Source organism: Strongylocentrotus purpuratus, unplaced genomic scaffold (genome assembly GCF_000002235.5).
Source record: "Strongylocentrotus purpuratus isolate Spur 01 unplaced genomic scaffold, Spur_5.0 spur5_scaffold_17, whole genome shotgun sequence".
Taxonomy (NCBI): domain Eukaryota; kingdom Metazoa; phylum Echinodermata; class Echinoidea; order Camarodonta; family Strongylocentrotidae; genus Strongylocentrotus; species Strongylocentrotus purpuratus.
In genome coordinates this window covers 3451516-3472604 of record NW_022145602.1, presented here as the reverse complement: position 1 = coordinate 3472604, position 21089 = coordinate 3451516, and the positions used below count along the sequence as shown (strand labels likewise).

Genomic DNA, 21089 nt, shown 5'->3' with positions numbered 1-21089 from the left:
CCGTAACAGAAGTAACGTCACATTGCAAAAAAACAGAGATAGAAGTAGATGGAAAGCATTGATCGCCAATGTCTGGAACAGACAAGGCACCTGTATGCAATGTATGCTGTAAGCAATGTATCAACTGTACAACATTAGCCAAGTTTTCAGTTCATAATAATTATACAAGTAGTGTTAAATTTTCTGAATTTTTGATCAAAATATTATTTCATAAAAAGCAGAATGACTTATCACAAGTGTTCAGCAGAGAATGCATACAAAATCAATGTCAAATTTGAAACCTTTAAAACAAATCTACAGTCTATTTTCATCATATGATGGTTAAATATTTGTTAAAAAATCCATTTTCTCCCTCTCTCCTAACAAGCAAAACATCCTTCTCAATATCCCTCCTCTCAAAATAGTGTCCTAGATAATATTTCAAATCATAAATCTGTATTTATTATATTTATTATTAAAATTCTGAAATTCTGAACAGAACAGAACAGGAATCAGACCACCAGAAGAAGCCAGTAGGAACCGGCGAAAGAAAAGTGAGTTGAAATATACTTCCAGTAATAGACATACAGTGTGTCCCAGAAAAACGAAACCAAGAATTATTGACGTTTTAATTATAACTTAATCACAATTATAATTAATAAATTTCACATATTTGTAAAGCTTAGGTATTCCTCTTTCATTTGATGCAACTCATATGATGTATATTTAACGTGTGAGCGATTAAAAACAATTTGAAGAGAGGAAACCAAAAAGTCATTTTGCGGGCGGTATCTGAATTTCAAAAAGAAAATCACATTTCTAAAAAGTTCATTTTCTGCCCTTTCATATGACACCTCAATCAGGACAAATGAGCCAGTCTGTTTATTTAAAGTAATGCTTGCATTTCCAAAATTTGATTAAACAAGTTCGTTTTCACTGGCTGCCTGGCCTAGCAACAAAAACAGTTGACAAAATACTTAACTCGGTTTCGTTGATGATCGTCAACGAAACGGATTTGCCATTAATTTCTACGATACTGGATGAATTATGAAATTGTTGAGGAATAAGCATACCAGTTAGTACATCAATAGAGCTGACGTCATTCCCTTGCTCGATGAGTCGTATGGAGTAGAGTGTTGCCGGGTTCAGAAGGGTAAAGTCCACGTTCCTCTCCTCGTTGTTGACGAGCACGTCAGCAATGTCGCCTGGAGTGATTCTTACGACGTAGTTACCCTCAGGTATGGTGTTAGCAGTGTTTCCAACACCCCATGTAACACTGATAGTAACGGTGGTCTTACTTCGCAGAAGTAGCTGACCAAGAGGCGCAGACACTATCAAGAAAGACAACAACGAAATGGGGTTATACAGTACCCTTGCAGGTGCACCATGTGAGAGAGAGAGGATTGAGGAGTCCTGAAAAGGACTCTGACTCTTGGTAGTGTGTAGTCCTGAAAAGGACTGTTTGTTATCTTTCTTAGCTTATAGTTCAAAGGAGAACTATAGCGCTTGGAGAGGATGATTTGCTCGACGTTTCGAACAGTTTGACTATCCGTCATCAGAAATGGGGTTAATGGAAAGATTCTTTACTATTATGTAACTCGATGAGTTCTCTAGGCCCATTTCAAACAATCCTCATCTTCATCATCATCCCGTGGGTCCCCTCTGTGGGGGATCAAGGGGGTGTTTCACAAAGATCCTAAGTTGAACTTATCTCTTAATTGGACTTAACAATTATGAAAAGCCAGCATCCTTGAAAATATTTTGTAAAAGTTTTTTTAAAAGACATAAAATGTTGATTCAAATCATTCATATTTTCTATTATCATGCGGAATTTCATGTTCTTGATGTGCAATCTAAGAAAAGTCTAAAATACTTGAATTTTTGCTTTTGAATTTATTTCAAAATAAGGCTACAAATGGCTCTCCATAATATTTAAGTCAAACTTAGAGTTAAGTTTGACTTCGAATCTTTGTGAAACACCCCCCCCCCCCCCCAGGTCCCCTTCTTACCACTCTCCATCTCGTCCTGCCTGTAGCAAACTCAAAATCCGTTTCTCTACCGTTTTCCTTAATACTATCTATCCACCTCTTCCTAGGTCTCCTTTTCTTTCTCTTTCCTTTCTCTTTTCTCTCTGCTGCTCATCTAATTGATTCATCTTCATCTGTCCTCTTCACGGGCCCACACCATTTCAGTCTCTTCTCTCTAATGTTCTCCCTTATCCCACTTCACTTTAACTTCCTTTTGCCTCCTCTCTTTTCTTGTTACCCTCTCACACCTCTCAGAGATCTTATCTATGCAGCTTCCAGCATCTTTGTGTGGTCTTCCTGTTAATACTGCCCAGGTATCTCCTCCATATTCCAAACAAAGGGAAGTGTAATTAGCAATCAAGTGAAACATACACGTGTCTGACCATGTACTAATTTACATTTTAGATGTGTCTGATTCGCCTAATAAAACATCTTCAGGACTCTTGATTTTGCTTAAAACAGTCTAAAATAACAAAAAATATGGCTGAAAGTCATATTTGTTACAATGCAAATGACCACTTACGAGTTCGTTGAGTCATTTCAACCTCTGAACTCTCCGTTCGTGTATCGCCCTCTCCAGCCACAGTCTTCATTCTGAACTCGTACGTTGTGGAGGGTGTGAGTTCGCGGAAGGTATAGAACTCGTCGTTGGCCTCCAGCACGATGAACGACTCACTCAAGCCATCGGCTGGACTGTAGGTCAACTCATACTGGTCAATTGCAGAGGGTACCGGCATGCTCCAGAGCAGGAGTATGGAATACGTGGAGCCCTCCACCGTGGGCTGAGTTTGAAGGTCCCTCGGTGGAAGAGGAGCTGAAGGAACAAAAAACAGATATTGGAATTAGTGGAAATAATAATAACCGCATACATGGGTATGTAAATGATGATTATAGTAATGATTGTAACAACTATCCATTCATTCATCCATTCATACATTCGTTCAATCATTCTTTCATTAAGAATGATATAATTCATACAATAGTAATTATTACAAGGATATGATTACTCTTTAAGTTTATCCTGTAATAATCCTTAGGATTGAAAGCAGAAGAATCTAAAAGACAAAGAACTGTTACCTGTGCGCTGCTGAATTACACTGATTGGATCAACCTGATCAATCAAGATCAACGAGATAGTCTGGAGCTGACCGGGTATGAGTGAAGTGACCGTCGATTCTCTCGGCTGAGTTCTCTCGACCCTGTTGTATATTGGGTTCCCAGTGGGGGGCTGGAACTGGATGATATACACATCAAACGTGATGCCTTCCACTGCTCCCCAAACCACGGTGATGGAGAAAGAGTCAAAGTCAATGACCGATAGCTGACCAGCATCCAACGAATCTGAGTTCAAAATGGAGAAATTATAAACAACATTTTTAAATATTTAAATCAGTTTATTCCATATTAAAATTAAATAAAGGAACACATATATATACAATTTTATGAGGATATTAAACATATAATATGCAAAGGTAATGCAATGGTTAATAATAATAATAAAAATCTTGACGAAATCAAAAGGTGATACGTCTACGTACGTATCATCTAATTACATGCTTTCATTACCGGTATATAATTTCATATGGCAATATTATGCACACACCAAGACGCGCATTGTACATGTATTTGGCTGGGCGTGTGCACTCAAGATGTGACATCATTCAATAAAGCAAATGGTGGCCTCCATGATTGGGTGAATCTTGGCTTTTTTTAAATTCTGCATTTTTTAATTTCTCAACTTTATGTTCATAGTGTAGACCTGTCTAATTAAAAAAATAGCACATGTTTTTAGCTCGTGCATTAGTGATATCCACTGCACTTGTCACAATGAGTCACAATGAGATGGAAAAAAAACATAATTATAATAACGAATATGAAGAAAAAAAACTGACAATACATATAAACAAAAAACAGAAGTTTTACCAATACAAATAATCATGGTTTCATATGAAATTAAAAACTCAGAGGACAGGTAACAGTAATTCATGACATATTGAGCAATGAACCTACCAGTGGTGAATTGATTTTGCCGCGGGGGACTTCGCTTCTCCAGGTTTCCGCTTCCAACGACAGCAAAGATGCTTACAGAGTAGCTTTCACCAGGCCTCAGAGCATCGAATGTAAATGAGGGTAGCTCTCCAGCTTCGATCTGATCACCCCTCAGAGTGCCTTGAAGCTGTTCGTTCAGATTTACTTCAAATCTTTCATATTCACCGACTGGAGGATCCCATTGAACCTTCAGGGTGGAAGTTGAAACTTCAACCTCCACAAGATTATCTGGCGTATTGGGATCTGTATATGTAATAAAAATCATGATAATGATAATAATAATAATAATAATAATAATAATAATAGTTACAACAAAAACATAAATGATAATAATAATGATAATTACAAAAATAATATAAAGATTAAAAAAATACCTATGATTGTTACAATAATTATTATGATTTTAATAATAATAAGATTAATATTAATGATAATAACAATAACAAAATCAGTAATAAAAGTGGAGTCTGGTGTAGTGTTTGATGAGCAATGAGCAAATACTGCAGAGGTTCCATAGTTCTGTTCTACTACAAACAAGCAGGGAATATTTGATGTTCAATAACTAACAAGCCTATCGAAATGCAATTTATCCTCATAATACATAAAGAACGTAAAGAACGTAAAGAACAACCAGGGTACTGTACTTGTATAGATGGAGTCTGTGGCGTACGGTTCTGTGGAGCCGGTATACCCCTGATACCGATAATGTACCTCTGACCAGGAACCAAGGAGTAGAAGGTGTACCAATGTACTACTACTGTTATTACTACTACTACATGTATTACTATTACTACTACTATTACTATTAATGTTACTACTTTTATTATTATCATTATTAATTCATGTGTGTGCAATAGTACTCTACCTGTGTAGACGGAGTCTGTGGCGTACGGTTCTGTGGAGCCGGTACCCCTGATACCGACAATGTACCTCTGACCAGGAACCAAGGAGTTGAAGGTGTACTCAAAGTTTCCACCTATGGGCACGTTCCCTGGCGGAGCGTTGGCAGAGTTGGGTTCAATGGTCAACTCGTAGCTATTGACGACCACGGCACAAGATCCCCACTGGACGGTGATCTCGGTGTATGTGGTTTCGGTCACTTGGATGGAGCAAGAAGGAAGTGCAGCTGAAAGAGAAGCAGACATATTGATGATAAAAATAATATTGATGCTGCTTGTAAGCATCAGCTTGCATGGTGATGTAGATATACAGTAGACTTGCAGATGCACCATGTGAACCAGGACTCCTTTTCAGGACTCCTCAATCCTTCCTCTCTCTCACATGGTGCATCCGCAAGCCTACTATATAATAATATTGATGATGATGATAGTGACAATATCACTACTAATTATAATGATAATGATAGTTATGAAGTGATAAGATGGCAAAAGCAAAATTAAAACCATTTTATATGTTCCGGTATAGGGGGAGAAAAGATTAGTACCTGCGCTCTCAGCAAACCAACTTTTCCTGTATGTTATAACATTGATTAATGTGAAGTGCACTACATTGATTTCCTTTCACCTCATTGGGTTTTTTGGGCGGTTTAACCCATTGGCTACTGAATTATCTCATTCCCATATGCTTTAGTACAGGAGCCACCAGGTTTCCAGAGGCAGTGGGTTAATACGTCAAGTGTGAAGGAGGCTTAGAGAGGAGAACACTTACTGGTTGTAGCCGGGACGGACTCTTCTGTACTTGTTGTCTCATCAGCGTCTGTTCCACTGCTGGTGTAGACAGTTACCACGTAGGATGTATCGGGGAGCAACCCATCTATGACTGACACTCGGGTACCATCGCTAGGGATGCGATCCGCATAGATGACTGTCGTGGGTTCATCAGCGAGAGTGTAGGTGACAACGTAGTCGTTGAACGAGCCTGTAGCCTGTTGCCAGTTCACGGTGACGGATTGGGAGGTCGTATCAACCACAGTGAGTCCAGAAACTGGATTCGGTCCTGAGAGCGGAGAGAAATCATTAACAGAACATGATAAACAGGAAGAATCATCTTCAAAGTTTTTCTCCTTGTCGCAAAATTACAACCAAAAAATTACAATTACAACTTCATTCTATCCTACCTTCTGAATTCGAATCTTCAGCAACAAACACTACCACCTTCTATCAAAACCTACATGTACATATGTCCCAGATCCCGGACCATGACGTGTTTATGGCAATCAAACCTTTCTTCTCTTGCCCAAAAACTATGAGACAATCTTCCCATCGAAATTGGAGAGGCCCCCACCATGGATTCATCAAATACAGTTCTGAAGAAACTCAGGGTAAACGGCTGCTACACGTATTCAACTTGGCATTATGTGAACAACACTTAAACTCAATGACTACTGAATTGTCTATTTTATCAATAGACATGTATAGCGCTTAATACTATGTTTCTAATCATTTCACATTGTAACTACTATTACCCCCGGTCATTGGGTTCATTTGAGAGTGGCAATTAAATGTAGATTAATGTTTTGTGAAAGGACATTAGTGCCACGGCAGGACTTGAACCGTAAACCATGTGATCCACAGTCCAGTGATATATCCACTAGACCACGACACCCCTACAAAATTAGTGACAACCCTGTTTCTATTGCAAATGGGTTAATAGATGAATGGGAACAACCATCACTTACTTGTTCTTTGAGATACAGTCCTAGTCACCACTGGATCAGAGCCTTGAAGGATGTTATTGACGGTGTACCTAACACCTGGTATCAGGTTCTCAAAGGTATGCATCCTGGGATCCTCGGGAGGTATCACAGCAAAAATTGGGGATCCGTCGCCCTCTGGTGTAGCCTGGAGGCGGTAGTTCTCAAACTCGATGCTGACGACCTCGCTCCATTCCACAGAGATCGAGTTGGAATCGAAATCTGTCACGTTCAGCTCGCCCTCGAGGGCCTCACCTGGAAATAATTATAATATAAATCATTAAACAAATCCGGAAAGTTATAAAGTCATTAATTGGTGCATGCCTGGTGTGATTTAATGTGATATTGAATTTTGCTTAAGCTACAGGAACCAACTCCTTTGTCACCTCTCTTCTTTTTTAATAATAGCCTAATAGTCCACTCCAAATTTTATTAAACCGAAACAGAAATTCTTTTTGCCCAATTGATCGTGAGCCCGGTAGCCACTGAGCAGCGCCAGATCGACGTTGCTCAATCCCTTATTGTTGAACGTCAAACAAGGAAGCAACAACTCCCATCTTTTAACGTCTTTTGGTATGACGCGGCCGGGGTTCGAACCTGCAACCTCCCGGTTGTGAGGCGGACGCTCTACTGACTGAGCCAACACTCCGGTTTTGATTTTTGTAATTTTCTTCTTATCAATCTCTCCCAAAACAGACATCGCCAAGCTTCAGCAAATTCAAAATTCAGCTGCCAGACTAGTTTCTCAATTACCAAGGCAAGAGCACATCACTCTCACCCTTCTAACTTTTAAGGCACTTCATCAACTCTGTCCCAGCTACATATCTGAACTTTTTACACCTTACGTACCCACTTGATTCCTCCTCTCTGCATCTCAACACCTCATTGAACCTACGAGCGACAGGACAAAGTCATAAGGATCCAAAAGGTTCTCATCTGCAGCTTCGCTTCTTTGGAACTCTCTCCCCACTACCTTCCGAACCATCACAGACTTAACTTTCTTTAAATCACAACTGAAATCTTAGTTGTTTAAAAACATTTGCGTCCACTACTTAGTGTGATGAAGGGTGGTAACTCATACACTTTAACTCTATAACACCCTTCTTGCTCAGAGCAGCACATTCGCGTCCACTTACTGAGTGTGATGAAGCGGGTGATTGCGTCGCTTCTGGTAGTCTTAACGTCGTCCCCTACACCCACCGACACCAAGGCATACAAGGAGATGGTGTATTCCACATCAGACTGCTCTAACGTCAGGAGCTCCTGGGTAGCATCGGCAGTAGGACTTCGAGTCTGGCTGGAAGGAGTCCAGCAGAGCTCGTAGGAATCAACCTGAGAGTTCCTAGCAGGCCATGCTAAAGTGACCTCTTGACCTTCGACTGTCAGGAAGGACAGGCTACCAGGGGTCAGAGGTGCTGTGGAAAGACATGTACATGAATATCATTTATTGTTTAAATAAATTTAATCTAATTTTTAATTAATATGAATATTTCAATTTGTAATGTTCAAAATCTAAAGTAACAGGACAATTTTGAGGTGAATTCTAAAAAAAGAGAAAATTAACAAATACAGATCTACATGTGAGTGGTAACATACTGAACAGAAAATCGCTAAATACCTTAAACTTGCCTTCTTATCAGTCTTCTCTCCATATTAAAGGGTCTTTGGTTTTTGGTTTGTTGTTGGAATAATCATTTTATTCAATACTAAAATCCATCAAAAAAAACTAACATAATTATACATGTATGCGGGCATTGAATAAAAATAAAGTCCAGGTCAAGCAATCGTTATTTACATGAAGGGCAATAACAATAAAAATATATCATATTATGACCAAACATAAATTATATACAATATATAGAAATTTTTATTGTAAGTGTTCAAATTTTCAGAACTAAATCAAATTTAGGAACAAAGGGGTATTGAGGCTGTTGAGAGCCAGAAGGGTGATTTTACTCAGATTGATTCAATAGTTCACGCCCTTTGGCCCCACAGCAGGCAGCAGTTTATGATCAAGCAATATGAAATATTTTGTCTTATTCTCAAACTAAAATGTACTCTGTAAACTTATTTCATAACAAACATACTTGACAGTATTTTGTCACTTGTATAATTTACTTGTTCTATTATATATTGTATTAGTGTATGGTTTATATATGGTATGTCATTTAATTACAGGACCAATATGAAAAACAGCCTTGGTTGATATTGTCATCCTGTATAAATATTTTTAAATAAATAAAATAAATAAATAAATAAATTTGTGGATATTTGAGTGGGAAATAAATCAGATCAAAAATCAAAATCAAAAAATCAAATCAAATCTAACCTGTGGCAGTAAGTATGGTAGACTGTGTAATTGCATCTCCTTCCACAAGCAGATTCAGGGAGTACTCTGTGCCTGGCAGCAGGCCCTCAAATAACACCTTACGTTCCTCGTTGATGCCCTGTGATTGGAAATCGGTCCGAGTATTACCAAGAAACAGGTTCAACACATAGTTGGTGAATGTTCTATCGGTGACTGCACCCCAGACTACTTCCAGAGACGTTGTGGTTCGATCATTCACGTATAACTGGCCAGCAACCATGGTTTCTGATATATAATATAATAATAGTTATAAAAATTATATGAATGATAATAATAAAATCAATACTACTACTACTACTACTACTACTTAGAATAATAATATCAATAATAACAACAACAATAATAGAAATAAAAAATGAAAATTAATAATAACTATTTAAAAAAATATTAATAATTATCATAATATATTAGTATCAAAATTAAAAAATAATGATAATGATATTGATAATAATGATAATAATAACAACAACAATAATAATAATGATGAAGTTTATCGGACTCAATTGCCCCCATATTCGATATATGGCTAAAAAATTTGGACCACACATTTGTGTACGTTGAGTCCCATGTACCTCTTTCTGTTTGCAGTGCATGTGATTTTAGCTCGATAGAGCCAACTATTTGATGATACCAAATTATCCAAACCTCAATATACATGAGTGAACCAATTCTTATCTACTACATAAACAACTTGTCCTAATTGCTACCAGACTGTTACTTTCACAATCTAATTGCTTGACCAGAACTCAACTTCATCTATCAGTACATGAATGTAGAACTGTATAACCATGTATTTACCTAAGGAGACATCCATGGATGAAACAGCACTATCCGTCTCTCCGGACACAGCTACGACCTCAACGTCGTACGTTCCTCCAGGTACCAGGTCTGTGATGAACACCTCAGGACAGGCCTCTCTGGGGATATTGAAGCTAGCGACACCGTTTTGGCCAACGCCCAACCCTGTCTGTCTGGCTGTCACACCCACGCGATAGTAATCCAGGACCCCTGAAGAGGCTGGTAGAATCTTGATCAAAATGGTAGTTGGAGAGAGGATCATGATCTCTATAGTCGGTGCAAGCGGCGCTGAAAGAGAGAAAACAAAAGGCCATGAAAGTCCTTGATTTAGCTTTAGTTAGTTGTACGCAGGTTTCCTAGGAGAAAAATCTACATATATATTTGTCAATCTGTCGGTCTTACTCCATAGTGTACTGTTTTAAAAGGGAAATAAAACTAGATGGATGCTCGACTGCACGCAGTCGACAATGATGCCTCCGTCATGGAGCAATTTTTCAAATTCTAGTTTGATTGTAATTCATTAACAGGTTCTCAGAATACCCTGATTACAAGCTATTTATTATATACATGTATATACATGTATGACCCTTTGAGCTTAGACCTTAGGCCTAAAATAAAAACTTGTTGTATTGCCCTTTGGGTGCCAAAACATGGGTCAGTCGGTCGGAAAAGTTTTTTTTTTTTAACTTTTTTTTGTCGCCCTCTTTGGGCCGATATTTTTCAGTTTTTAATGCTTTAATACATGTGTTTCAGCATCATCATTCCATTGATATCTTTTTCACCTCTTAATTATCCATGGCTTACACAAGTAAGGATTTCGGAATAATTTGATTTTATGCATTTATATTCCATTTAAACAAACAAAATACTTGTTTTTTTATTCATTAATTTTAAAAAAATCTAAAAAGCGGTTGAAAAAAAATACTTTTTTAAAATGCCGACCGTAGACTTTCAGATTTTTGGGTCAGTCGCAAAGGGCAATCTTATCAGTTAATTGGCTGTGCAAGATACATACATCTCTCGAGTTCCATAGTAATCCATCCATCGGTTCTAATGATAATGTGATCACAAACTATAATGAGCCCTGTGACCTTTGACCTTGTGACACCCAAGTCTAAGCAGTTCATTAGCTCTTCAAGATACATACATGACCTTAGTCTGGCAGGAATTCATCCATCGGTTCTTGAGATAACGCGATCACAAGCTATTTTCGCATACATAATGAGCCTGAGACTTTTGACCTTTGACCTCATGACCCCAAAATTTAATCAGTTCATTAGCTTTGCAAGATACATACATAACTAAAGGTTGGCAGGAATCCATCTATCGGTTCTTGAGATAACGCGATCACAAGCTATTTTCGCATACATAATGAGCCTGAGACCTTTGACCTTAGACCTTGTGACCCCAAAATCTAATCAGTTCATTAGCTCTGCCAGATACATACATGACCCAAGTTTGGCAAGAATCCATTCATCGGTTCTTGAGATAACGCGATAACGAGAACGGGACGTACGGACAGACGTACGGACGGACAACCCGAAAACATAATGCCTCCGGCTACTTCCTAACGGAGGCATAAAAATCCAAAAGGGAGGACAGCAATGGGTAACTTTGATTTAAGATATGCAGCCATTATTCTCTCGCGTTATATATCTTCATATAAAGAAAGTGCAAGTGAGAAAAATACCACTCCTACTTCTAGACATGCTCAAATAGAACCTGTCTCACTAATTCAAGAGCAATATAAGGCGCGATAGCTCAGTCGGTAGAGCAGTGTTCTTGTAATCCAGGGACCCGGATTCGAAACCAAGGCGATGCGGTAATGCCCTTTGGTAAGGCATTAATCCTCATTACCAGGTCCCTCGGAGAGGACCTAAAGCCGTCGGCCGTCTGGTTGCTTACTTACAAGCATTTATGCTTTCTTAGCAGTCAGGTAAAATAACCATCACCATTCATAACAATAAATCTTACCTAAGACATACGTTGCCCTGACTAAACTTTGTGTGCCAGTATCAGGAGTGCCAGAGGAGAGAGCGAAGTTGTAGATCTGTCCTGGGGTGAGACTATTAAGGAAGACACTGTCCTGGGTGGTAGGAACTGGAGAGGGCGGCACACCATTTGAGGGATCATATTCAAGATAGTAATTGGAAAAATCTGGTGCATTAGGCCAGGACACAGCCACGCCAAAGGCATCGATTGTGATGAAGACCAAAAGCTCCATTGCTGCAAAGAAAAACAGGAGGGATTGATATTATGTACAGCAATAATCCCCTCACAGCTCCAACAGAGGAAAACACATTCTGTCAGCAGTAAATATATTTCAGACCTATTTTGTCCATATAAACTGAAAATGCAAATCAGCGAATCATTTGGGCATTTGAATCAGTAATGGGAAAAGAATATCTATAGACTACAATAGACATCAGACAATTCAACAATCAACAGGTTTAACTGACAATAATATGATATCCAAATAAATAATTGAGTAATATTGACTGCCTTCTGGGCAATACTACATATATCGCCCGAACCAAAGGTGAGGGTGATATATGACAAGTCGTATTGCCCTGAATTAGGCAGTCAATATTACTATTATTAACCACATCAGACATCTAGAGCAAACAAGAAACTCTTACTATTTTATACTCTTAAATTATGTAGCCTACACTGCACAGGATTTCCTAGCATTAGAAGTTGCAAAAACATCATCATGATTGTTACGTCACAATAGAGTTTGCGCATACTACGCATAGTGCGCATTTTCTTATATCGTAATACCAGTAGCTGATGCGCGATGAAATTTACAACTGGCTCTATATTATTGCTCACTAGTTAAACACGAATTTTGCCATTGACTTTTCAGATCGGGCAATAATATTTGTTCATTGGTTTACTGTATAACCGTATTGACTAGCAAATTACACACAAAATCCAATTGACTTTTCAGATCGGGCAATAATATTTGTCATTGGTTTACTGTAATATTTTTTTCGGCTGTAGTTTTGTTGGCTTATCCATCAAACCTTGCGGGCAATAACATTTAAAAATTGCCCTGCTCAGATGTCTGATATGGTTAATAATATATTTTATTCATTGAACTTAATTGACATATATATCAATATTTTTTTTCCAATATACACCGTTACATCAATAAATGAATTACAAATAACAGAACAGTGTATACTATAGATAGAATACCAGTAATAAACAAACATACTTGTCTTACGATTCATCATCTAGAATATTTTTTTTCATATCATATGTAAATAAATATATACTACATGTACATACTTTAAGTACAAATGGACCATAGTGAAGTTACAATATAAGCCTCTAACACTTTAATTTATTACACAAAGGACCAAAAATACTCATACGTTGGATAGAAACATGTTTAACCACTTGACTGCTCATCACATACATGTACGTGCTTAGTGCATCGCACTTTTACGACCGTAGCAGTGCATAAGGCCTAGCCCTACTGTGTAATTAGCACTGCAATGATGTTATACAGGTCTCGAACAGTAGATGGCGCTCTTCCAAAAAAATACCGGCTTTTTTGTGTAATGCTGTAGCACAGGCGATATGAACGCATTTTAAGCCAATAGTAGTCAAGTGGTTAAGTAAATTACAAAACAATATAAGCTTACCAGTAGAAGCAGTGGTTTCTCGGAGAGCACTGCGTGTAGTTCCTGTGACAGCATAGATCTCTATCCTATACAACGTTCCAGGGGCAAGATAGTTCTTGGAGACGGTAAGGTCGGAGCCTCTGGGAACATCCTGCAGGAAGGCAGTTTGGGAACCATCAGGGTACAGATTGATAGAGTAGCGATCAAAGTTTCCTCCGGCGCTGCCCCAGGCAAAGGTGATACTGGTCTGCGTGGTGCGAAGGATCTGAATGGCACCTGGGGTCTGAGGGTCTGTATAAATAAAAATAATGATAAATTATAATGTTGATAATGATAATAATAATAATAATTAAAATAATGATGATTATGATGATGACAATGACGATACTGATGATGATAATGATAACGATGATGATGATGACAATGACGATCATGATGATCATAATAATAATGTTGTTCATGATGATGATGATGATGATAATGATGTTGATAATAATAATGAAAATAATGATGATGATCATGATCATTATTATGATCATGACAATGATGATGATGATGATGATAATGATGATGATGATGATGATGATAATGATGATGATGATGACAAATGATGATGATGATGATAATGATGATTATGATGATAATGATGATGATGACAATGATGATGATGATGATGCTGATGGCATAATGATAATAACAACAACTTGAAAAAATAATGAGAATGATAACAATAATATTGGGTGGTCCTACCTCACTTTTAGACATCCTGGCCTTAGACATTGGTTACTATTTTTGCTTTTTCAGCCAAAGATCCAATGGCAAGTACCTTTTCTCCCCAAATAGCCCTTAAAAATGGGTTTGGGGGGCTTTAGACCACACATCCCCACCCAAACCAAATCTGAGTACCCCCCCCCCCCACCCTCGCAACCCCAGAACCCAAAGGCAACGATTAACTTACATGTCGTAACTGGCAATTCCTGTGGTGCTTCTGACAGCCCAAAAATCTGCAGACTGATGATATAGTTTGTTCCCGATTCCAAGTTCATAAAGTTGTAGGTGGTGATTGCTTGCCCCAGGTTGAAGAGGATGGACGTGCCTCCTTCCGGTCTGATCCTCAGCTGGTATCCGGTAGCCAATGCATCCGTTGATGCACCCCAGCTGATGGAAATGGTGGTAGTCGTACGTTCTACAAGTACCGGGACTCCCTCTGGGGCTCGACCTACAAGAAGATACCATGTTAAAATGTAATAGTAGTTATAATCATAAAAACAGTTTTGGTTTGAAGAAGGGACTGCATGTTCAAGTTAATTCCAGCTCTAAACATTTTTAGGATTCTTTAGAGAATACAATGGCTGGAAATAAAGATATCGTTAATGCCATGGATTTTTTTTTTTTTAAAGAAGCTTACATGTCTGAGAAATCACATTTGTGGTTAATCACCTGTTGAGTTGATCCAGGGAAATCAAGGGTTCAGTGAGACAAGGACGTAACTCCATATTTTGCCAAAATAAGTATTTGATATCAAAATTTTCAGAAAAATGTGGGCTTTCCAGGAAACACAAAGACTTAACTCCACCCAACACCCCATTGAAGTCAATGGCTAGTGAAAAATAGACTGAACTGCTCAAGGCCCAAGTGCTCAATGACACATGAACCACTTTTTCTCAAAATGGCCAACATGGAGTTACGTCTTTGTGTCACTGACCCCTCAAAATGATCTTTTGCCTCTCAGCAGTGGAAATCTTAGTAAACTCTAGTTCAAAGTGTGGATCATATTAACTTTGATGCGCCACCAGTACAAACTGGTACAGTCACAGAGTTGCCATGAGTACCATTTGGCACAGAGAACTATTATGTGCGTAATAACCTCATAAAATTAAAAATTTCCAATCTTAATCACCTACATTAAAACCCAATAATACCTGTTTAGCTTTTTTTTTACATATGACTACCCCAGCAGCAGTAATTTTGCACAAGGAGATCATTTGCATGGCACACACACACAAAGGGTTGAGCGAAATCTGGGACCCGTTTCACAAAGCCTTTTTTCAATGACAAATTACAAAAATCAGTGACAAATCTGCAGATAACCAATCAGAAGCAAGGATTTCAGTAGCTTATAACAAAAACTGTCATTTGTCACTGATGACAAGTTTTGTGAAATGGGGCCCTGGATGAACGATGAAAGGAAGTTACCTGTGGTTCCTGATGTCTCAGCAGGCTGACTGTTGATAGTTCCTACGACCGAGACAACCGATACAGCATAGGACGTCTCTGGCAGAAGGTCGGGCAAGGTCACAGAGGGTGCATCACTCGCAGGAACAGGTATGGTAGTGACCTCACTAGTTCCAACCCGCGAGTAGGTTAGACTGAAGGAGTTGTAGAACCCTTCCGCCGGAGGACTCCAGGATACGTCCAGTTCAAAGGCAGTAGTTCTGGAGATGGCTACATCCATGGGGGCATTTGGTACTGTGGAAACAAAAAAAGATATCACACTCAATTCATTTACTGACACCAAATCCAAACTGACTCCTGTCGACAAACAGAGCTAGCTGTTCCAAACGTTGAGACTTTCCTGTAACAGTTCGTTTAGAATTATTTATTGTCTGATTTTGTTCAAACATTCACAGGTCTTTCTTTAAGAGTTTTTACTTATTAACCCTTTCAGAACAGAATTTATTCATAAAGCTTGATTGATCACATTTTGTCCTTCAAATTGGCAACAATAATATTTTTCTTTTATTGCTACATTGTTAAAATTGAATGGAATGTCTCTAAAAACAATATACATGGGCGGGAATGTTGAAACATTGCCAATTTGGGTCGAAAAACAATAATTTTAATTTCTCAATGTGTTGCCAATTCAAGGATTTAAAGTTTATTTTCCTTTATAAAAATTCCTGACATCAACCGCAAGATAGTCATGAAATGCAAATAAATGCAATATAAGCAGAAATGTTTGCCCTTTCTACTAATGCGAATTTTGTTAGGCTTTGAATCTTAAGTTCTTGAACCAAACCAACAAATGTGGAACAATTGTTGTGAAAGGGTTAAAGGGATTGGGTAACTTTCTCTCAGATTTTGAAACAGAAATCCTGAATTTAGCTCATGCTGTAATGATAATAATAATCCTTTAGGTCAGTCAGGAACCCCATGACTTTTACAAGCCGATCGCCTGTCTGATTACCAAGATATTTATGATTGGAAATAGAAATCAAATTTTGCGTTTTCTTAACAGTTTTCATAACACTACAGTCTAATGGGGAAAACGAGTATGGTAAAACCGGTCACTCAAGGATTTTTACTTTTTTGAGGCGCTTCTTGATCATTTTAAAGCGCAATTTTTTTAGTGATTCAATATTACACAATATCACAGACACTGATAACAGGTAGTGCCGTGCATCTCACATTTAACATTGTTAAACAATGCCTTTAGATTTTGATTTCCCTTTAATTATTTAAGAAACAATCTGACAGTAAAGCACTCACATGTATACTGTTGAGTGGGGGGACCTGAGGAACCACCAATCTGTGTCATTATCAGAGTGTAGAGCTGGCCAGGGGTGAGTTCTTCAAAGATGGCGGCCTCGGTATCCAAGATCCTGGTTGTCCCTTCATCTGGTGTGATGGTGGGGATGTAGGTTGCACCGAGAGCACTGTTCCATGTGATACGAATGGACGTCTCAGTCAGCTCCTTGATATTTACACCACCAGGCACACCATCGGCTACGAAAGAGATACAAAACGTAAAGATAATTTAAAATTATTAATCATAATAATAATAGGCATTTCTTTAGCGCCGTCTATCTAGATAATTCTATTCGAGGCACATTTATTATGACCCCGGCTTTAGCCTAGCTGCTGTTTATACAGCGCTCCATCATTTTGATAGTAAATATGCACAGTTCAAAGCTATGTTGCAACGCATGGTTGTTTTTAAAATAAATACCACTTGACAAAAATCAGTGAATTTAAAGCCCGTCTGCACTAGTTTGGCCAGGGGGGGGGGGGTTAGACCACCCTGCAAGGTCACTGAGAGGCAGTTATCTCATCAAATCAGCTCTCAATTAACATAAGAAAAAGGGGATCATGGGGGACCAACAGACACAGATTAGGCATTGTTTGCTATATAGAGGGAGCAAGTAGCTATATGTAGTACAGTGGGACTTTAACAATTTTACTCACATGTAAGATGTATAAATAAAAAAGTGTACCTGTTGTAACTGAAACATCTTCTTCAAAGCTGACTTGTTGGGTGCTTCCTTGTCCAGACACAGACACCAATGTAACCATATATTCAGTCCCTGGTTCAAGACGCGTCAGGAACAGTGATGTCCGAGTCTTATCAAGTAACAGTGGAGACTCAAGCGCTCCATCGGCAGGGGTATAGATCACGCGGAACCCGTCAAAATCAACTTCAGCTGTAGAGGGGGCTAGCCATTCTAAGGTGAATGAATTTTCATCGAAGTCCGTCACTGGACTAATCAGACGAGGGGCAGAGGGTCCTGAGTAAAAAAAAGAAATATACAACTCATGTACTAATACTGGAGATGGATCAGACATTCATTTCAATCACTAGTTAATCCAGCTCAATGATCATTCATACCACTAATAATCACGGACTGAATAACTCAGGTCGAGTCCAAGAATATACTTTTTATAAGACTTTACTTGTGCCTCTTTAATCAACCATATTACATAGGGAGGCGCGATAGCTCAGTCGGTAGAGCAGTGGTCTCGTAATCCGGTGACCCGGGTTCGAAACCAACGCGATGCGCTAGTGCCCTTTGGTAAGGCATTAATCTTCATTACCAGGTCCCTCGGAGAGGACCTAAAGCCGTCGGCCGTCTGGTTGCTCACTTACAAGCATTTATGCTTTCTTAGCAGTCAGGTAAAATAACCACCACCACCACCAAAGTACATAGAACACACCCATTTCTCTGCACGTTGTGTGTTATCGCTAGTCTTATATCCAGACTCTATTCTAACTTGAGGATATTACACAAATGGAAACAGATTCAACATAAAACAGTAGATTGACATGTGGTCTAATCAAAGCTTACTTGTTCTAGCCTGGATCCGATCAACTTCGGTGTAGATCGATCCTATTCGTGTGTCCAGCGTTATCTCATACAGAGCACCTGACCTCAATCCCTGGATGCCGAACTGAGACGTTCCCGAGTCAAGCGGCTCGTAGGTGATCGTACCAGAGGGAAGGGCACGGTATCCATAGCGGTAATCATCAAAGATACCAACGATGGGGGTGAAATCGATTAGCAAAACATTCTCCACGGCAGAGAAGAGTCTCATGATGATTGGTTCTGTATGAAATTAAAATTAAAATTAAAATCATTTATTCACTCAATATAAAAACAGATACATAGAATTGCGAATAAACGCATACATGTATAACAAATATAAAAAGATGGACATAGTAAATTAGTAGTTGACAGGACAAGTAACATAAATTGAGTGGGGATCAGATTAAAGATCTATTTAAAGATCTTGTGAATTTGAACCCAATAGTATACATTGCATTGTATACTGTTGCATGTACAACAACAAGAGGGAGAGAATACATAAACAGCTGGGTCAGAAAGAAACAAGAGAGGGAGATAGAGATCATAGAGAGAGAGAGAGAGAGGAAGAGGAAGGCAAATTACAGGAGAGAAAGACAAATTGAGAATGTAGAGTTAATACATAGGATGAAATTAGACCCAAGCAGAATAATAATACATACAAAATACAAAATACAAAATAGAAAAAAAACAAAAAAACAAGGGAAACGCTCACGCCTGCATTACGCAATTTGATATGATGAAAAATTGAGGTTGGAACATTATTTATAGGCAGGGTGGCCCATTAGCAGGCCCCAAAAAATGAAATCCTCTGAACATAATCACATTTTGAAGTGAATATTGACTAAGAATCATCAGAAGAATTATTTACTATTAATTGTACCACAATTGATAACTTGAATGAAATATGAACAAATTAATAACAAAAATTATTAATTCTCATATTACGTTGTGAAAACATAATCCAAGTCTACTGACCTGTGACCTTGTGACCTGGAATTTGTGTCATATGATTTGTGATACTTGATAACCCTTGGATACAAGTTTCATGGAATTTGAACAAACAATTTTGAAAATATGCTAAAAATTGTTGATGCCGAAACACAGTCTAAGTTTGTTGACCTAAAATGACCTTTGACCTTAACTTTGTGACCTGAAATACTACTCACATGATTGGGAATACTTGATAACCCTACAGTTCAAGTTTCATTGACTAAGAACTTATACTTTCAAAATAATATCAAAAATTCAAAAACTTAACCTTAGGTTAAGTTTTTGATGTTGACGCCGCCGCCATCGCCGTCATCGGAAAAGCGGCGCCTATGTCTTGCTTTTTGCTACGCAGGCGAGACAAAAACAACAACATACAAACCAGGGATATAACAATTAACATTGACATAAACAACAAAGGAGATGGGTAGAACGATCAAAATTAGACAGAATTACAAAGGTTATGGATAAATCAACAGAAAATTGTAATTTGCACAGGATGTCGATCTTATAAAAATAGAAGGTCATCTTTTTTTGCAGCATGACAATTTTTCTGAAAAAATTAAAAAATTAAATACAGAAGATATATCAATAGGGGGGGGGGGGGTGAGAGAAATGAAATGACAATTTAGCTAAGCATCCTCTTGTTTGATATTCAAAACAAACTTATTACTTAACGACCTGACTACTGAATTTTTTTTTTTTTTTTTTTGGGGGGGGGGGTTAGATTTAAGGCAATTCAGTCAAAATTGACTATTGACTCCTTTATTACTGGAGGTTTTTATACAGGATCCATCCGGTTCTTGTAGGCAATTGGTTAATAATACAAGTTCGATACACATCAACTTGGTAGACAGTTTGAATCAAGATGAATAATGCAAATCAAACAATTAACGAATCATTTGGCTCATGAGATTTTACTGGTGATACATTTTCCTGTACTTGGTGAATCACCAGGGGGGTGTTTCACAAAGATCCTAAGTAGAACTTAACTCTAAGTTGGACTTAAAAATTATGGACAGCCATTGGAGTCTTAAAATGAAATATATTCAAAAGCAGAAATTCAAGTAATTTAGATTTTTTATGAATTCCACATCCAGAACATGAAATCTCCTTGATGATAGACAATATGAATGATTTGAATAAACAATTAATGCCTTTCAAAATAACTTTTACAAAATATTTTCAAAGATGCTAATGGCTTTCCATAATTTTTAAGTCCAACTTAGAGATAAGTTCACCTTAGGATCTTTGTGAAACACCCCCCTGGATTAAAGAACCTATCAGCCCATGCCCGGGGCAAGTAAGGTAATCCCAAATGTGCTAAATCTTTGGTATGACAAAATTAAGAAATCCGAGAAAGAGGAAGGCCGAGGACTTTGGGGAATTTTTTGAATTTTGTTGTTGTTGAGGGAACTAAATCTGACAGCGGCACAAACAAGGAACAGAGGAGAGTTGAAATAACGCATTTGGGCAACCAGCCCCTGCTAAGGGATAATAGTTTTATAGAATAGT

General features: G+C 38.2%; 1 protein-coding gene across 1 annotated transcript in view; it reads right to left on the bottom strand.

The window, feature by feature from the left end:
• Positions 1 to 21089, bottom strand: part of LOC584110 — a 156611-nt gene that overhangs the window by 69703 nt on the left and 65819 nt on the right. Inside the window, exons 53-69 of the mRNA XM_030988112.1 lie at positions 18570 to 18827; positions 17721 to 18011; positions 16996 to 17232; positions 15703 to 15975; positions 14465 to 14725; positions 13528 to 13797; positions 11849 to 12100; positions 9875 to 10162; positions 9038 to 9301; positions 7845 to 8123; positions 6694 to 6963; positions 5724 to 6011; positions 4921 to 5181; positions 4017 to 4298; positions 3084 to 3347; positions 2530 to 2820; positions 1053 to 1310 (exon numbers count right to left, since the gene is read on the bottom strand). Coding sequence (XP_030843972.1) covers positions 1053 to 1310; positions 2530 to 2820; positions 3084 to 3347; positions 4017 to 4298; positions 4921 to 5181; positions 5724 to 6011; positions 6694 to 6963; positions 7845 to 8123; positions 9038 to 9301; positions 9875 to 10162; positions 11849 to 12100; positions 13528 to 13797; positions 14465 to 14725; positions 15703 to 15975; positions 16996 to 17232; positions 17721 to 18011; positions 18570 to 18827 — 4587 coding nt within the window. The remainder of the gene's footprint in view (positions 1 to 1052; positions 1311 to 2529; positions 2821 to 3083; positions 3348 to 4016; positions 4299 to 4920; positions 5182 to 5723; positions 6012 to 6693; positions 6964 to 7844; positions 8124 to 9037; positions 9302 to 9874; positions 10163 to 11848; positions 12101 to 13527; positions 13798 to 14464; positions 14726 to 15702; positions 15976 to 16995; positions 17233 to 17720; positions 18012 to 18569; positions 18828 to 21089) is intronic.